Genomic DNA, 17882 nt, shown 5'->3' on the forward strand with positions numbered 1-17882 from the left:
CAGCATTTTTATGATCCCATTTTAGTGGCAGGTATCAGGCTGCCCTGGAAACTTCAAAGGAATTGTTTTCCCACTTGCAGTATGGGGCCCAGGGACTCCTGCACTGCAATGACTGGAGTGAGGAGGTGGGGTTCCTCTGGGGTTCCATCCAGGCAGTAGTGGGAGAGGGCATCTGGTTTCCGCAGTGCTCTCTGGGGAGGTCCCACTCACAAGATGGTCTCTGGCATCCGAAGTTAACCGAGGCACTGTGCTTTCCCAGCCAGTCTGTGTATTAGCATGCCTGGCTATGTGGGAGCAAACAACATGGGGGTTTCCATCCCTCTGTCTTCACAGGAGGAGTGGGTAATTTGACACTCGACCTCCTAACCCAGCTGTCTTTTGTAGAAACTAAATTTCGTTCCCCACGGGGGAAGAAATTGAAGGAGACTTAGTTTCAATGGGTTTCGTATCATAGCCCCACCAGCCCTCTCTCCGCTCTGGTGCTGTGAAAGGAGACAATTTGGCTCCAAATGACTAATGCGGTTCCTTTTTAAGAAAATATTTTTAAAGTTTCAGCCTTATCAGAGGTTATTGAGTCTATATCTGAGGTTAGAGTTATTAATTCATAATGACCTTCCATGTGGCCTTCCTGGGCTGAGGTTGCTCTGTATGTTAGCGCGTACTGAGTAAAACTATTGCTGCGAAATGATAGACTGTGTTTATAGACAACAGGGCAAAATCCTAGGTTCTATTAAAAAAATAAAATAAAATTGCTAAGAGAGCATTTCCGCACTTTTAATGAGTATTGAGCTTGCCAAAATCTCTCAAATTGGTCCAGGGGTTTGGCATGAAGAATTATCATTTGAAGACGAACAATACGAGTTCTGCTGTAATTTCAGTAGCAATCCCCAGACCTGTTTTCTTTCTGTCATAAAAACTTTAGAAACATAAACAGTGCTGAATTGCCACTGGTACTGAATAATGTGGCTTTTATTGTTGTCTGGGCTCTTCTGTATATATTCAAGAAAATAATTTAATACTGATTAATAAATGGAAGGTAACTAAAGATGACTGTGATCGAGTCTGTTGAAAATTTCTCAGTACCCTTAATTTGTTAGTAAATTCAATATATTTTATTTAAGCAGAATCATATATACAGCATATTAACTTTTTTTCCAGGCAATCTTTACTCAGCACAGAAAGGCCAGATGTATGGGAATTGTAAAAAATCAGGATATGCATAAAAACTGTTCAAGTGCATAAAGCAGCCCCATCTGGAAGACATCTAACAGAAATGAAGTTGTACAAAACCATTCCATTGATAATAAAGCTAATTTTTATGGGTCTGACAAGTATGTAATTATGTTCAGTGGTGCTTTTCAGATTTTATCACAGTCAATAAACCGCAGTGGTAATTTCATTCCCATTTGACATATTTACATGGAAACATTTGATTGGAGGAATTAGTAACCCTGAAAGCCTTGATAGATATGTTTTAATGATCTGTGACCTCCGCAGTCCCTCATCTGTTTATTGTTGCAACAGGCGAGAAGTCGTTCCTCTGTGACCTTTGTGGCTTTGCCGGCGGGACACGTCATGCCCTCACCAAGCATCGGCGGCAGCACACAGGTCAGTAAAGCTGTCTTTACTCTTTGCTGTATTTTTTCCAGCAAGGGAGTCCCTCTACACTGGGGAGTAACGCAAGTCAAATAGCATGTTACAGCACAAATAATACATCGGCTCATTGTTTACTTTGTTTTCTCTCATTTTTCTGTAAAATAGGCATGTCCAAGATCTGCATCTTAGCTGGGAGTTTGAGTAATTGGTTGAGGGGCAGTAGGGGGTATTTTTGGTGTTTTTTTCTGAAGGAAGTAGAATTGCAAAGACTGGCTTTCTTCTTTAGATGAATACAAAGTCTACTACTATTTTTTTTTCTGAGGCCCAAATAGATTACCTACTGTGAAGATTTTGCAAGAGTCTGCTAGAATGTCTCTGGGTGAAAATTAGAGGCTACATATAGATTAATCCATTATTTTGGACTGAGACATAGTTGAAAGCTAGTGTTGTTTCAGTTGCCCTTTTGTAATTTTAAGATAGTTTGTAATTAATAGGTGCAACTTTAAGAGTTACCACATGGTTGGCATGTAAAGCAGGATTTCTCTCCCAGAATTAGTAAAGCTCTCCTACCACCTGGTTGTTAAAATTTAATATCAGACAAAATTAAATTGGTTCTTATTTCAGAAGACCAGAAAAAATATAAGTATTAAACATTTATTAATACATTGTACCTTAATTGTGTTTTTAAGTAGTTCCTTGCAAGTGTTTGATTATTTGAATAGATTTTGTTCAAACAGATGCAGAAGTGTTGCTGCTTAAGCCACTGTAGTTTTTGTTTTACTGACTATCAGGAGGATAATGTAATATCATTGGGAATTGCTGTGTGACTTAAGTGACCATTGTCTAATGTACAGTGGAAAGAAATGGCAAACAAATGAGACGCTGTAGTTACATCATGAATTTTCCATGGATTTTGTAAAGGAATCTCAGTGGGAGATTTTATTATGTCCCTGAATAAACTAATCTTGATTGAGGACATAGACCATCTAAGTGCGTAATTTCCTGGAGAGCAGCTACTCTCCTCCTTGAGAGCCTGAAGCCATTCTTTCCACCCTGTTTTTGGTTTATTAAAGCAACCATATTTGGAGGAGAGTCTGATGTATTCAAAAAGGTGGGGTTTTCTGTACTGATCAGGCAATATCTTGAAACGGGTCAGCTCCCTGTGAGAGTACTGCCACAGTCAGTTCCCATTCACTGCCAGAAGTTTGTATTTTTAAAGTGTCCAGGAAAAGGCATTTAGTAAATATAATAAGTTATCTTGGTAATACTCTCTTTGAATGATAACAGGATCAATTGCAACTACTGGAATGGAAGCCATATGCTTCAATTGTAACTAACGGTTTCCATTTTTTCTGGTGTTTTGAAGAGTTATCACATATTGGCTGAAGTTTACCAAATGTGGGCTAAGAATGAAAATGATTCCTCTTTTTCTTTAGCAGAAATAAATCATTGTTTTCAATAGGATGGGAACTACCTTTTGGGTTTGTTTGGCCTGCGTAATTGGCACACTGGTACCACACGTGTCTAAGACTCATTGGCATTGCAGCCACACAAATGGTAAATGATCAAGTGGAGGAAATGCATATCTTGTCTTTACTCTTCTGGTCTTTACCTGTTATGTGAGTGCAGATCTGGTTTCTCAGAAACGTAAGCCCTTATTGTTGATTATATATTTATACTTATTTATCATTAGGACACAAGCTGATAGAAAAAAAATTATTTCCTGGTTTATGTGCAAAATTAGGCTGGAAGTATGGTATGTTCCTGGTGAAAACCTGTCCACGTTTTTGATGGCATTTTGCACTTCTTTTGCCAGTATCATAGAGAATTTTGTGCTATGATCACAGGGATTTACAGGTTATAGATCATCAAGCTTGCATATAGCAAGCATAACTTTGTATTTTACGTCAGGAATGGAGGCTCATCATTGCTTTGCTGTTAACATTATACTACACAGGATAGTACCTCAGAGGAAGAGGGATCTGTCTTTCTGTCAGTTATCTGCCTTTCTGGCACAAACAATCAGAAATGATTCTTTGGCAGAAAAATTATCTATAGCTTTTATCTGTTTCAAGGAGAATGATACAATCCACCTTTGCCTGCATTATTGTACTAACATGGGTTCCCTTGCACTTTCATCCAGTGCACAACTTTATCTCAGTCCTTAGTTGCATGCACTCCTCTTTGTACCTGCATATTTTCTCCTGTGTCCCTAGTTGGCACAATTTTCCCAGAGCAGAATGCCAAAGCAAATTACAATCAGGTTTGAAAAGGATAGGTATCAAAAATAGTCTAAATGGCTTAAATAATTCCCTACTGTGTTACAAGCTGTCTAGGGGGCTGACACAGAACATCTTCCAATCCAAGATTTACTTCTATCACCTGTCAGAGACCCTTGATTCAAGGGCAAATGAGCAAATCCTCACATGTAGTTAAGGAGTCTTAACCATCTTAACAAGCCTCCTCTCGTCCCAGCCTCAAGGCCTGAGGTGTCCTGACACATCAGAGAAATGTTCAGCTGCTGATAGATATTTGACACAGGAGAGGACGGGCTGCAGGACCAGCCACTTAGACTTTTGATGCCCTTGATTCTTGTGTTTCTTACTTTGTTCCTCTCTTTTCAGATTAGATTATTTTTATGTACCTGCAAAAATACCTTTATCTTGTGAAAGATGCATTTGTCAAAAAGAAGAAAATATTTCAGGGATTGCAAATTATAACGATGTATATAAAAAAAGGCTGGAAGGAACTGTCCCTCGGTCAGTCATGGAGCAAACTGTAGGGACTAATTTGGTAAATAGACTATTATCTGTGGAAGGTAACGTTTTTGCTTTTTAAATTAAAAGAAGTACAGGAATGTTAAACTGAAAGAAGAAGCCATTAGTTTTTAAGACTTCACAAATGTTTGTATTTGATTTGTTTGCAAACGTGATGCATCTCCATACAGATTTCCTTCATACAGGCTTTCTCAACATTTCTCTACTACAAAGTGGAATTGTGAGGTGGAAGAAAATAATTTGACTTATCAAGAGATCCCTGATATCTCAACAGTCGATGTTTTTATTTTGTGTTACATTTGTAATGTCCTTAATGACTGATCTGCTCTTGTGAGAAGCGCATACATGGCTATGTAAATATCAGTAACCCAATCTTCTATTTTGTGTGTTGCATCAATGACAACTTCAAGAGTGGACCAGAGTTTGACCAGAATTTCATCACATTGTAAAGAACACTTGCATCTATCTTCCGTGAATGCTTTGTAGTAGACACTTGTGGCTGCCTAGAATGTGAGAAACTGTCTTGAGAAACCTAGACCACTTGCAATATCAGCTGGTGCCGTCTGGTAAATCAGGACAAGAACATATATGCTGTAGTTCTGGTGCCTCAATGTGACTGGGAGGAAAATATTTCATCATTTGAGTCATTCTGAAACTATTTTGGTCTTTTTTAAATTAATATTTTGTCCTAGTAAAAAAATCTACCTGATGATAGGAAGATAAACAACATTGCAAATTTTAGTGTAGGCTAAATTTTAAATTAGTTGAATTCCACCAGGAATTGATTATTCAAATTTTATAATAAAAAAGAGTAAATAACCTCCAAAAATCCATGTGCATGGACACACATTAGAAACATATATCATGTCATTTAAATATTTTGCCTTAATCATGATCAACTAGGGAATTGCATAAGAGATTAAAAGCAAACAAGGGTAATTATTTCTGGCTCAAAATGAAAACATGAAAACATTTAATTCCTAAATATAACATGTTTTCTTTTTATGTTCTTGTTGTTATTGTTCTGCTCGCCTCCTGTGTCTGCTCTGCCTGCCTTTTTATATTGCTCTAGTTTTCCCTTCCTTTACATGTTTTCCAGTAAACTTCCATCTAGTAGCTGGCTTAATCCAGCAGTGCTGATCAGTCACAGCCTGTGTTCTCTTGCATGAAATTCCCTTTTAATGTTGGCTAGTACTCCTACAAATTGCAAAAACCCCATCCTCATCTTCTGCACAATGGCACACTACTTTTTCTTCTTGAGTGTTGTGGTGGAATTTTCCTGGGGATCATAAAAGTACGTTACGGTAGTAGAGCGTTAGAGGGTAAGTACCCTTATTGTGCACAGCAGTTCTATGACAGTCACCCTGAACCTATGGAACTGCTAAGAAAATTGTGTCTTTGTTCAAATATTTTCATGAATTTTTGAACATGGTAGCTTGTATCATACAGATCAGTGTTTGTATGATTGCTTCTGCTCACTCATTTCAGTCTGGCGCTTCTCAAGACATTTATAGGTCAATGTAATAAAGAAAGAAAATTTAATAATATATGTGTTTTTATCCAGATGAGTGACTCACTTTGTGTTTCTATTTCTCATGTGAACTGCTCTTTGACTTTAATGTGTAGTTACATTACTCGTCATTGAATTTAAAGTATAATGAAGCCTCTTCTCTTCAACGTCCTCACCACAGCTTAAAAAAATTATAATGTTGAATACCACAGAAAACATAGTATGGTATGAAGACATACTGCTCTTTTCAGCAAGAGGAGAGGTGAAATTTGAAGAGGATCTGTGCTGTTTTTCCTTTTCCATTTATGCCAACATTTGCAGCAGAGCGTGGAACTTAATAATATCAAACCTTTGGACAGAAATGAGATCTTAAAACTTTCTGCCTAAGAGAAATTGTCCAGTGGACAGTTTTCCTCCCATTTTTGGGAATACAAATGTGATAATTTCTTGCTATGGAAGACCAACCTCGTGGCATCTAGAGTGTTTCTCATAAGAAGGCAATGTGACAAGGATGTACTTATATTTATATGTCTTTCATGCAAAAAACTTGACCAGGCTAAAAGTAAACAGAATTTAATATACTTCGGGCTTTGTTAGCAAGCCTGTAAGTGCCTCTCCAGGAAACAACCTTAACAAATGCAAGAAATAGTTGGAAATAAGGAGAAAAAAATCCTGCAACATGTAAGCAGATGGCTGCATTTTGTGGTCTACTCATTTCTTAGGTCAAATGAAAAAATGAAACTTATAGTATTCTTGCTGTGCTGCTCAACACATCATGTGAAAGACAAATAGGACTAAAAGCAATAGCTCCCTGTTGAGACAACCAGGGTAAGATTTCTTCCATCTTATTAAGATTCTGATTAGTTACTCAAGACTTCCAAATTGAAGGCACGGTATGATTTTATTTTTTTCCCCTTCTTTTATGTGAAAGCTGGATACTCAGTAGCACATTCATATAAGCGCTGTATATAACCTATAGGTAAAAATTGCCTGGAGAGTCATGATTATAAATAAAAATTTCATTTTGCTATCCACAACTCAACATCTGTCACCAGATTCATAGGTTTTTTTGTTATTGTTTTATTACATTTTTACTTTAAAATGTACATGTTAAGTACATAACTGCACAGATAAATTTATAATTGCGGTGAGGTGTGCTCTGTGTCCTAAAAAGCTCATCACCAAATACAGGGAACTCAAAAAAGGTAAAATCAGAGAAAAGAGGAAGAAGGAAAGAAAGAGAAAGCTGTAATTTGTGTGTGTGTGCTGGAGGTGAGGTTCCTTGCTCTTGGAATGTGTGTACTTCCTTTCCCCCTCCCCTTCAGAGCTTGCTGAGCATTGGGTCATTTTGGGGCACCTATCTTTCTTTTTGGTGGGATTTGTTATTGATAAAGTGAGAGATGGTGAGGCATGAACAAGTCTTCTATAATGGTAAGGTGTGTGGGAGGTTAGTTTGGGTTTTGTTTACCTTTATTAATCCTTAAATACATAGACTTTGTCCTTAATGACACATTCTTGGATGCACTATTTTATAGTTATGACATATTGTTGTTTAAAAAATAGTCAATATTGCTTCTTTGATTTGTATTGTTTTAATTTTGTATTAATTAGATCTTTGGGGGTGGGGGAGAATCCCCCTGGAATATTTAATGGCAGCCCCTATAAAAATGAAATTAAGTTTGTTGCTTGAAATGTCTGGGGGCAGGAAGAGGGGAAGGAAAATTGGGACACAAAGACAGACAATGAGCATTCTGGCCAAAAGATAAGGAAGATAGAAAAAACTTAAATGAATGGTTCTGTGGAAAAACTGAAACAGATAAATGCTGCTATACTGCTGCTGTAGCTAATACACTCTTCAACACCCCCAGCCTAAAGAAGTACCTATTTTTTTTTATAAAAATAAATACCTTTTCCCTTGTGCAGCTGCCAAGAGTCACAGGCCAAGCTAGGCAGTCTTTTTCCTCCCAGTTCAGTTGGCTTTTGTTGCGTGGTGGTGCCGTGATGTGTTTTCTGTCAGGTGAGATTTACACATAGTCCACTTGACAGGAGCAGTTAGCCACAAGGATTTCCTAAGCAGAAACTTCATGGAGCAGTGGGCAAGGATTGCAATTTTTCTTCTGGTCACAACAGAATTTGCATACCGTTCCGGCTTCCACAGGCCCTGCCTCAGCACAGCAGCACCTTTACCAGACACACCCTCCCCCGAATGACAAACTAAAAATCGTCATTCAGTTCAGATCTGCTCTTTATATTTTTACAAGGGGCAAGTTGGCAAGGTTCTAATGCATTTTACATGAAAGCAGTTAAAATAAGTATGTATGTTATCTAAAATACCTGTGGCTTTACTACTTAGGCTTGAAAATGTTGCTATCTTCTTTAATACTAGAAGATAAAATAAATCAGGCACAGGAAATCTTCAGTTCAAGAACAGGTTACGTTGCTAGGGAGTCTATGGCCTCCCAGAGAGTTTAATTGAAGCAGCAGCCAGTAGCGTTCAAGCTGCTGGGAGAATCAGCTTCTCCAGAGCAGAGAGTCAGTGTCTGACAAGAAAACCTCGTTTGGGGCAGGAAAGACATACTTTCTAGCAGTCTCAATTTGTCCAGCATAGAGGCTTCTGCATTGTGTCCTGCCCCTTCACCTTTCCTTGTCCCATGAAACAATAAATGAAAAATAGCGGCTGAATATTCTCTCCAGCAGCAATTATTCCAAATCTTTATGGAGCTTTCAGAAGCTGCTCTGTTATCCTTCCATAGAGCATTAAGGGCTTTTCAGGCCTGAAGACCTTTCATTTCTTTTTCCCTTTGGATGGAAAAAAAAAAAAAACCCAAACATTCTCCAAGAATGAAAAATGCAGATTTCCAATTTTTTCTCAGAATTCTGGCAGAATCTTTTTAGAAGTCTTGAATGTCTCATACTTTAAGAAGGCTTGAAAAATCTGGATTGGAGGAATGGCCACTTGGGAGTGGTCTTTTGCTAGCAATATGTCTTCTGCTCCTGGTCTCCTTTCACTCTGAAGAGCTGCAAATTGTAGCTGCTAAGAAGCTTAGGCTTCAGTTTTGAAACTGCCTATTCTAGACCTCTACAGTCTGCAAGGTCGTTGTCCATCCCTAGCAGTTTTATTCAGACTTCTTGAGATCTTGATTCATTACGTAGTCTTTAGGATAAATATTTCTGAGGGTTTGCACAATGCAGTCAAGATCACCTAAGTTAGGAACTGCCTTTTGTCTTCTGCATGCAGAAAGAAAACTGTTTCCTCCCTAAATGGTAATTACATGTGCCTGTAAGCCACGCAAAATATTTCTGGAGCAACCAGTTGGGAAAATGGGATACAGGTTTCTTAGCCAGGCATCACAGCATGTGTATCTGTTATGAGATTTTGTCTGTCTTCTAAGGGGTGGACCCTTCTGCTGGAAGGAAAAATACTCTTTTCACATAATGATTTATAAGCTAGAGATTTTTATCTTTTTTCAACTAATAGTCCTCTAGAAATTTTCAGTGCAGTTGCACATTCAGCAGAGAGGTTGAAGTTTTGTCTTCTGAAAATATTATTGTCCTACTCTAGGTTTAGTGATTTGGGATGTGGGGGAGTGGGGTGTGTGTTCATTAACCTTTCAAGTCCTGCTGAAATTGGCCCACTGTTCAGAAAAGATTCATGGGGGCAGAAGGATAGTAAGCAAAAGAGGGGGAATAGAGCACTGAGTTCTGGTTCATATTCTCAGTCCTGGTATTATTTAATAGATAAGATGAAAAAATCCAGGACTAGAGACAAACAAAAAGACACTTTTCCCCTTGAGATGTTCCTTTCTGAGCCAGAACTGAATACAAGCCTCAGACTGATTTCTCACTTTCTGTCTCCAGCAGTGTTGCTTTCAGGGCTGTTCATAGGCCCAGCTTCAACAGAAAGTGTAGGGTGAAAAGAATGCCTGTTACCTGGTGATGGTATTGGCAAGAAATAAGGCCCAGTATCATGGTTACCCTGTTTCAGTGCAGTTCTTTCTCCTTTTTGCTGCTGTGTAACACCACATGGGAAGTCATCTGGCTACTGATATGTATATGTCACAGTGAGAATAGTATTTTGCAATTAATAAATGGCATTTGGAAATCAATTTTGTATTTGTGGTTGTTATATGTACCTGGACTAAGATCTTTCTCAGGGGATATGCCAGAAATTTAGACTTGTCTTCGTTTTCTGCTGATGAAAGCTGATAACACGTATCTTCTCTTGTCATCTTGTAGGAGAGAAACCATTCAAATGTGATGAGTGTAACTTCGCTTCCACAACACAATCGCATCTGACACGACATAAGCGTGTCCATACTGGAGAAAAGCCTTACAGATGTCCCTGGTGTGACTACAGGTAATGAGTCATTAAGTAAAGCATGATGAGAGAAGGGTTAAGGTGATCAGATGAGGTTCATTTGAAGTCACCAATAAAAATATATTGTCATTAAAACACCATCAGGGCAGCAGTAATTGCATATTAAATTAGGAGCTAAATTTAAAAACTTAGTCTTCAGGATTTAGGTATTACTTTATAAAGAAGAACAAATGATGGGAAACCTTTTCCTGGTAACACTGCCGTGCTAATGTTGACTGTTTCACAGCTGCTCTAGTGTCTGTTAGAATTCTCCATGGTGAGGCCACTTCTCTGCATTGCCTTTTCAAATCAGTTACAGTTTTGAAATTTTTCTCGGTTGAATTGCAACCATTTCACCAAGAAAGAAAAAGTTCCCTAAAAGGCTTAGCAGCCTAAATACTCACCAGACACTTATTAAACTGGGAAGCAACTGGAGCTAGTTACACTGCTGCAGAGTCTTGGTGTTCTGCTCCAGTTTTCCTTATCTGTGCCAGCAGGGTGTTTGGATGACAGTTGGCCATAGTCTTGGTTGCGTGGCAGAGTATCCCATGCTGCACCACTAAACCCCATCCTGTTAGGGCACCAGATTCAAAAATCGCATGAACAGACAGTTAAGATTACTTCTGGTTCTCATCTCATGTGTCTTTAGTTCATCATTAACACTTATGAAATTATCTCACATTGCCTCTTAAATGATTTTTACCCTTCTTAAACATACTTCTACAATTTGTAATACCTTAATACATTACAGCGAGGTGGCTACTCTATGTGTACAGTAAAGGAATGCATAGAAGTTATTCATGAGGAATTTCCAAGAGTCGATGTTCAAAAAGCTTTTACAAAATCAGTATTATATTTGATATATGATATATGATTATGTAATTAGATGCATGTGCTGTGATACATGCATGCAAGAGGAGAAAGTTAAACATTTGATTATACCACTACCGCATTTTTTACTTTCTTTTAGTGCTGAGCATACAACTATAATGTTCTTTTAGTATGAGTTTTAATGTAGTTTCCTGAAACAAGATTATATAGCAAAACCTAGCCACTCTCATAATACCTGGGTTTATGCTATTTACAAGCTACTGTACAGAAAGCTCCTATACATAAAGGTTCTGCAGTGATCAAGCTGTTACTCTGCAAAATCTTTTGTTGCATTGGTTTGTATGTGTGGAGCAAATGTTCTGTGAACTCTTCTGTATTGAGCACACATTACATTACTGCCTAGAACTGCAGGGAACTGAATTTTACAATCTTGGCTGGGGGAGCTTCCATTTCTGTGCTGCTACCTTAACATCCCCCCTGGTTTGGGGGGTTTGTTTGGGGTTTTTTACTGTTGTTTGCTTTTCTAATAGAAGCATTTCTGTGAGCTTCAGTAAGTCATCTAAGAGAGATGGTTTTGTGTTTGTCAGACTGGTTGCATTAAAAGGTCTGTGTTGAGTAAAAAGTGTATAAGCAACAGTGTAACATGATGTGCTGCACTGAAGGTAAACGGAGTGCTGTCTTTGATGCTACATATCAATTTTGCAGTCATCCATTTTAATCATAGAATCAGCTAGGTTGGAAAAGACTTTTAAGATCATCAAGTCCAACCTTTACCCCACGACTGCCTGACCACCACTAAACCATGTCACTGAGGGCCTCATCTACGTGGTTTTTGAATATTTCCAGGGACAGTGACCCCACCACTTCCCTGGACAGCCTGTTCCAATGCTTGAGCACTCTTTCAGTAAATAATTTTTTCCTAATGCCCGGCCTAAACCTCCTCTGTCACAGCTTGAGGCTGTTACCTCTTGTCCTATCACTTGTTAAGTGGGAGACCAGCCACCTCCTCTCTCCATCTTCCTTTCAGGTAGCTATAGAGAGCGATAAGGTCGCCTCTGAGTCTCCTCTTCTCCAGACTAAACAATCCCAGTTCCCTCAGCCACTCCTCATAAGACTTGTGCTCCAGACCCTTCACCTTCTTCATTGCCCTCCTCTGGACCCGCTACAGCAACTCAGTATCTCTCTTGGAGTGAGAGGCCCAGATCTGAACTTAGTACTTGAGATGCAGCTAATGAACCATGCCAATTGGAAAGAATAGTCCTATTGCAGAACTAGGTAATGAGGGGTGGGTTGTGGTGGGTTCGAGTTCCTGGCTTGGAAGACCCTAGAGACTGGGAGCTTTGTAGATGTGAATCAGTTTGCAGTTTGGGATTTGTTACACACATGCAATGAATAGATGCAATTTCCTCAGTAAAACAAAATGCATAACTTTAATTCTCTGTTAGTGGAAGGCAGGAGGTAATTTTTCTTTGGATAGAATTTTCTGTATGGGATAGAAATTCCAAATGATGACAAGTTTTTTACTAGTATTTTATTATACTGGAGATTATTAGAGAAGAAGCAAGCATAACTTTATCAGGCTTAACAAGAAATCTCTGAGCATCCCCTGCCTCTATATTATTGAAATATAAATGTTTCATGGTAATAGGGTGTTAGTTTCCATCCCTTGCAGGCCAGTTTTGACCTAATCTTTGGAAGGTGATCTCTACAGATACCAGCTGATGAAGCTTTGATTCTGCAGGAAATTTGTTCTGAGCTCAGCTGAAAAACATCTGGCAGGGATGCAGAAATCAGAGCTGTGGCACTGCTGCAAGTTCATAGAGGCAGTGAGGCACTGCGTAACTGCAGAGGAGCCAGTAGAAGAGTTGCTGTATTTATTAGCCCAGCAGTCCTGCATGTGCCGGCCAGTTTCCACAGGGATATTAGCCAGCCGTGTTGGCAACTCTGGTTTTTACTCTCTACCCACCTCTCTCTTTTTTTTTTTCCTTTTTTTTCTCTTTTTTTTTTGTTCTAAAATATAATTTAAAGGGAATCACATGTTGCGTCCTTGTCAGCTTACCCAGTAATATCTCTTTTCATGGGGAGGTATTAGCACTTCTGTAAATAATGTTCTTTGTACCAGTTCAGCAGATGGCATGTACTCTTGCAAGTGTCACCTACAGAAACATAAACCCGAGATTCTAAAATCTCCTGACCTAGTGATAAAATTCACCCCCATTGTAGAGTTTGAGTTCTCGCTGTGGTGCTTTCAGCTCAGCCCTTACACTGTAAGTTCGTCCAGACTATTTCAGATGTTGCTGTTTAGTGTTGCTTGGCAACTGCAGACTCTTTAATGACCCTCGTAGTTTCAGCGAGGTGAGTATTTCTCATTTTGTGTACGGATATGGAGTATTGTTAATGCTACCATAAAGTCTCCTTTCACTGATGGGTGAAGTCATCTCTCTGTTCTGCAAAGTAGTTCGAGACACTTGAATTAAAAGAGTATCTAAATACAAGGCACTCTAATTATTCCTGTTCAGCTCATCAGTGCTCAGAGGGTTCTTAGGGATTCCTGATTTCAAGCTTTTCAATTCCTCAGGAGGAAATTGTGAACAATCATCCTGCAAAAACTCTTGCCAGTATAGTGAGTGAAAGGCTAGCTAACCCTGGCTAGAAGTACAGAAAGAAAGGCTATTAAAAGAAACTAATCTGAATTTAGTAACTGTTATGAAAATCTGGATCACCTGGGACTGGACAGGCACCTAGAAATTATTAGGTTTTGGGTTTGTTTGGGTTTCTTTTTTTTTTTTTTTTTCTTGTTTAGTAGCAAAACCTGAAGTGGAATAGGCACTAAGATACCATGGGAAAAAGATTGATTTTGGCTGCATGGAACAGAAAAGGGAATTTATTCCCTGTATAACCCACAGCATGAGCAATTCTTTCCTTAGCTAGGAAAATACATGAATGGGTATGGGTTTTTGAAGTGATTAATAAACCTAGCATTTTTAGCTCACAAATATCTTCTGAAATGTATGCATATTCCAAAAAGAAAATGGAAGATTTTGTGCATTTTATAATCTGTGCTTACGGTTCTACTTAAATATTCTTTACAATATTACCTTCAACCTCTACTTTTTGAACTGTGACCACTTGATCTTTTTTCTTGTCTATATCTTTTGTATATTGATAACTCAGAAACATTTGCTTTTCTGTATGTGGCTTTTAGTAACAACTGTAATTTGAAATTGTATTTTCAGCCTAGTTTTTAAAATTGGATTTCTTTGAAAGAAGAAAAATATCTATCCATAAATATAAAAATTTGCTTGTTGATATTTTTTCGTGTTTGTGTTTTCAATATAGGTTTGCCTTATTTAGATAAAAGTGCACAAAATTTTCCTTTGCATTTATTTTTCAAATCACACAGCATATCTCTCCATTCTTAAATCAGTGTGCTTTGTCATGCAAAAATATTCATTCACTCCTAATGAATGTCCAACATAATTTTATCATACAGAATTGGTCCCATAGGGCCCTGCACCACCATTACATATGCAATGCTTTTTTAAATATTTCTTAGTCATTTAAAAAAGATGTGTTATGTGGCTGAACTTTACAGATTACGTAATCCTAGAGTTATGCTGACAAGAATATGTTTGCATTTGGTAATGGGCACAGAGTGTAGTCACAAGCTATACAACCTCCAGAAACTGGAGGAACTTCAACGGATTTCTAAATCTGTTGGTTGTATAGTTGATGGCCAGAGTTTCTAAACCTGCAACACACTTAGGCACCTAAATTTAACCTGATTTCACAAGCGCTAAACTCCCCTAAGTCAGGTGATGTCAATGAATTATGCAGATATACAGCATTTTCAAAAACTGAACTGGGTTTATGCATGTGTCTGAAGTAAATAATTAGGAATCTCATTTTAGTCATATGTTAGGCTTTAAATTCAACTCCCACTGGTACTGACTTTCCATGTAACTATCACAACTGCTCAAGTAAGTAATAAATTATGTTCGTAGTGTGTGTGTGAGGGGGATTTTTTGATAAAAAATGGGTCTGGATTACATTGTTTTGCAGTAAAACCATGGGGGCAAAAGGCAGATCCCTGCTTTACTTGCATAATCAAATTTGCTGGAGTTCAGGGCTCAGGGGGAGCACTGGCATAGTTTTGTAATACAGAAACGGTATTGCTACAACTTTGACCATTGAGAGTGTGGGACAGGTATAATGTTAATGTACTTTGTGCCATCCTTGCGCTGTAATTAAGCAAAATTACTTTTCATTCCTCAGGGAATTCACTGTATGTTCATTTTGCATAGAGTATCCATGGCAGTGAGGGGAAGAAGGGAGTGGAGGGCAACATCCAGGGGATTGGTGGTGTTCTGCAGCACAGATAAGAGCATTTAGAACAGCCACGCCAGCAAAACAGCATTCATTCCATAAATACACCTTTCTGTTAAGTATGTGTCTTGTGAAGGATGTCTGACAAGACTGAGAATAAATAGCATACATTTTTAATATAATTATGTAAACTAAAATAAATATTTTACGTTTATTATGCATAATACAATAATTAGACAACATTCTGTAAGGGATTATGGCATCTGAAATTCCAACTGCGGAAGGATTCATTGCATATTTTCAGCATCAGCGGCAGCATGAGTTAGGGGGAGTGACTCCACAGGGGCTACTTTTCTTGTTTTTTGGACAGCATCCCTAGGGAGTTCCTATTTCCCTCTGACTTATAGTATCTGTTCATAGGTTGCAAAGACCAGTTTATAATACACACCAGGATTTGCACCTAAAGTCATAAGAATGTGCAAAGTAAGTGTTTTATCTCTGTTTATGTTGGTGAATTTAAGAACCTTTAGTTGTCTTGGTAGGGTTGCATCAGTTGTGCAGCATTTTCTAGTTGTATCAAGGATAACTAGGTACTCCTTTAAATGGTAAAGTAACAATATGTACTTACTCATAGCAAAACTGAAAGGCTGTTAAGACAACTTCTACATAAAATAGTGAAACAGTGTATTTATCATTAAAATGCTAACATTAGTTGCTTTTTGTAATCAGTGAAACTTAATATGCACATACAAGAAATAACTAGGTTATACAACTGTATGGAACATTAGGCTGATGAGGACTCTAGGTGGCAACCCCCACTGCACAGTGCAAAACCACTTTTATATATATATATATATCACAAAAGCAGAATTAGGGAAAAAAAAAAGTGTGTATACTTTGTACTAATATGAAATTGCTGAGAGCAATAATGCATGCATGTAGTTAGAACAAGATGGGCCTTCAGGAAGCACTGAAGCTTCTGTTGTGATCAGCAGCAAGAGTTGAGGATATCCAGTGCCTTGTGCTAGCAGACTTTTATAAACAAATGAAGATAGAAGTTTAGAGAGAGATTCTGTCAGTGCATGGGCATAGTTCCCAGATGCAAACACCACAGAACAGTATTCAATCCCTAGTTTTTAATAAACATTCAGATAAAGTATTTGCTAATATTTGTATTAATCTGGAATAAAATATGCTGTAGTATTTAAGACTATAAAGGAAAAATAATCTGAAATAAAATTTGTCTGCAGCTACAAACCCACTTTAATTATTCTGGTGAATGCGTGGCATACAAATAACGTTTAGTGTTATTCCCTTTATGATGTTTCTGTTGCATAAGAAAACTGTTTCATATTCACCTGAGTTATAGCAAATAATTCATATGGTAAACTTGGAATAAAAATATGAAATGTGATAGTGTAAAATACAGATCAGCTCTCGTGTTATCCTAGAAACTTGACTTCGGGTGTTATTCCTAACATTCAGAAACTTGTAGAAGCAAGGAGAACACAATTAATGATCTGGCGCTCACTGGGACATGCTGTCCTGACTGACTGAGAAATCCTCTCTCCAGTTTTGGAGAGTTGTGTTGGCAGCAGCATACAAAAGAACTTAAACTCCCTCTTGCACAGCTCTCCCTGGTCTCGCTGCCAGATGCCAATGTCACTGCATGAACTGCTGGAAAAAAAGACATACATGTGCATGCATGCACAAGTATATTTATGTATGTAGACTTGCTGACTACTGTCTACAATGAAAAAGTGTCCACCTGCTTAAGAGGCTTTTGGTGCAGCATGCAGTAGTATAGTCATTTTCTGAAGTTCTCTGCCTTCTGTATTAATCTTTTGCCTTCTGTAATTTTAATTGCAGAGTAAATGCACTCTACTTGGTAGAAGAATAATACATTTTTAAATTTATTTTAATGAATAATACTGACTCCTTATGATACGGAAATCCATCAATAAATCCATGAGCATTGGTAACTCAAGCTTCTTTTGGGTTTTGTTTTTTTTTTTTTTGTTGGGTTTTTTGTTTGTTTTTTTTGGTGGGTTGGTTGGGGCTTTTTTTCTTATTTCTATTTATTTATCCTTTTTTTTTTTTTTTTTTTTCCCTGTGGCCTCTCTAAGTAAGAGGAATTAAAAATTGCATTCTTAATTCAATGAATCTGTGGGTCTCATGCTAACACTGAACCACCAGACTTGGGGCTTTAAGGATTTGACCAAATATCTTTAAACCAGTGATGCAATTGCAACCATTGATAATACTATTCTAGCCTCATTTGGGGTTAAGTCCTTTGAAGAACAACTTTCAAGTGACGTATGTAAACCTAAACACCATGGTAAATTACCCATTGATGGCCACAGAGTTTAATGTTACTGAGATATGCAGTCGTTTCGATATCAGTGTAAAAATTCCTATATCGTTTTAAGTTCTGACAGCTTCCCTCTTGCAGCCTGTCAAAATCGTAGCTTGGTTCTCAATCAGG

General features: G+C 38.0%; 1 protein-coding gene across 1 annotated transcript in view; it reads left to right on the plus strand.

Annotated features, from left to right (window-relative positions):
- ZNF407 (zinc finger protein 407) overlaps positions 1-17882 on the plus strand; it is a 334216-nt gene that overhangs the window by 197315 nt on the left and 119019 nt on the right. Inside the window, exons 6-7 of the mRNA XM_062633107.1 lie at positions 1525-1608; positions 10120-10240. Of these exons, the coding sequence (XP_062489091.1) occupies positions 1525-1608; positions 10120-10240 (205 nt within the window). The remainder of the gene's footprint in view (positions 1-1524; positions 1609-10119; positions 10241-17882) is intronic.

This window comes from Pezoporus occidentalis, unplaced genomic scaffold (assembly GCF_034315485.1).
Source record: "Pezoporus occidentalis ecotype Australia unplaced genomic scaffold, CSIRO_AGI_Poc_V1 ctg4, whole genome shotgun sequence".
NCBI classification, from domain to species: domain Eukaryota; kingdom Metazoa; phylum Chordata; class Aves; order Psittaciformes; family Psittacidae; genus Pezoporus; species Pezoporus occidentalis.